Genomic DNA, 1587 nt, shown 5'->3' on the forward strand with positions numbered 1-1587 from the left:
AAACAGTTTTCAGAATATATCAATTTCCCATATACATCCCCACTATCTCTTTCTCCGTGCGACGCATGCAGCCTCAGAGCCGCTCCTACAAGATGTTCACGTCCATTAGAAAGAAATGAAAGCAGACGTTCTTAAGCACATGATCCTATTAAAGAGAAAACTCTTGCACACATAATCCATAATTTTAGATTACTGGAATGATGCACAATGGAAATGAAAGCCTGCATTCACGAATGTTTACCACTTAATATCAACTGGCATGGGGATAAGTTTCATCTAGTGTCATGAACCAAAGAGCAAACACTGAACTGTCTGAAAGGAGCGCAGCCGCTACAGAGAGTCACGTGTGGACAAAGTCTTTATCACCGAGCTCTCTCCGTCCCGTCAGCATTATGAACAAAAGTCACACCAGTATGGGTAAGAAGTGTGTAGCTGTGTTCTTCCTGCGGGTTTTTCTCCCGCGCAGAGGCCTTCCATGAGCACTCAGACCTACAAACATCTGGCGCTTCTTGTTCCTCCACTCCGCGGATGCGTATGTGTTATACCCGTTCTCCTCGATGCGCTCCTTCAGACGGCAGTTTACACCATAGTTTCTCTGAAATGCGTGAAACAAAGAGTTATTACATTTCTGCACACCCAGTCATGCTGGTTTTTTAAACATAGCAGCAGTTTTCTGCTGGTCTAAGGTGGTTTGTCAGCTCTAACCAGATCTAAATATCCTGGCGATCCATCTGATTAATCATCTAGACCTGCATGAACCGGCTATTGACCATAAATAGTAATCTTGGACCAGCTAGAAACCATTTAAATGGAATCACTTGTTGCTTTGACACAATGTTAAAAGTAATGCATATATTGTATTGGATGTTCAAATAAGTAAGCTATCTGTACGTTTTCCCTCAAAAAGAAGTGTAAACACAATAACCTTGTAAGAATCCCAACTACAGCAACACTGTCTCAATGACAAGAGAGTGGGGCGGGGCTATATTTTTGTTTGACCAGTGATAATATGCAGTGCTGCATAAATTACAGACATTACCTTTTTTTAGCAAAAAAAGTGGTTTTCGAATTTTTTTTGTTGGTGATTTCTTTGTGGGACACCTAAAATATAAGCTATATATTTCTGTGTATAAAGACAAGTCCTATTTATACTGTGAAAAATAACAATAATGTAAATATGTGGAAAAAATTGTATCTTTATATTTAATAAGAAAAATAAAAACTACTAATGAATAGCAGAACAAAACTGTAATAATGTCAAACTGGTGAACTTTTCCTTTATTTATTTATTTGTTTGTTTGTCTATTTTACATTTTTTTCACCACCACCTCCTTATCTATCAAGCAATCAATCAATCAATCATGTTAAAGGGGTCCTATTATGCTTTTTCACTTTTATAATTTTAGTCAGTGTGTAGTGTGTATGTTTGGGCATAAAAAAGATCTAGAAAGTTACAAATCTCAAAGTCCACTCCAAAGGGAGATATTTCGTTTGTTAAAAATCCCTTTTCAAGAACTACAACGAACGGCTCGTTTGGACTACAGCGTTGGTTTCTGGGCTTTGTGATATCACAAAGCGGCTCATTGG

General features: G+C 38.0%; 1 protein-coding gene across 1 annotated transcript in view; it reads right to left on the minus strand.

Moving 5' to 3' along the window:
• Positions 1-328: 328 nt before the first annotated feature.
• Positions 329-1587, minus strand: part of fgf10b (fibroblast growth factor 10b) — a 17451-nt gene continuing 16192 nt past the window's right edge. The window contains exon 3 of the mRNA XM_016253363.1: positions 329-595. Coding sequence (XP_016108849.1) covers positions 404-595 — 192 coding nt within the window. The 3' untranslated portion in view covers positions 329-403. The remainder of the gene's footprint in view (positions 596-1587) is intronic.

This window comes from Sinocyclocheilus grahami, unplaced genomic scaffold (assembly GCF_001515645.1).
Source record: "Sinocyclocheilus grahami isolate Dianchi unplaced genomic scaffold, SAMN03320097.WGS_v1.1 scaffold1177.1, whole genome shotgun sequence".
NCBI classification, from domain to species: Eukaryota; Metazoa; Chordata; class Actinopteri; order Cypriniformes; family Cyprinidae; genus Sinocyclocheilus; species Sinocyclocheilus grahami.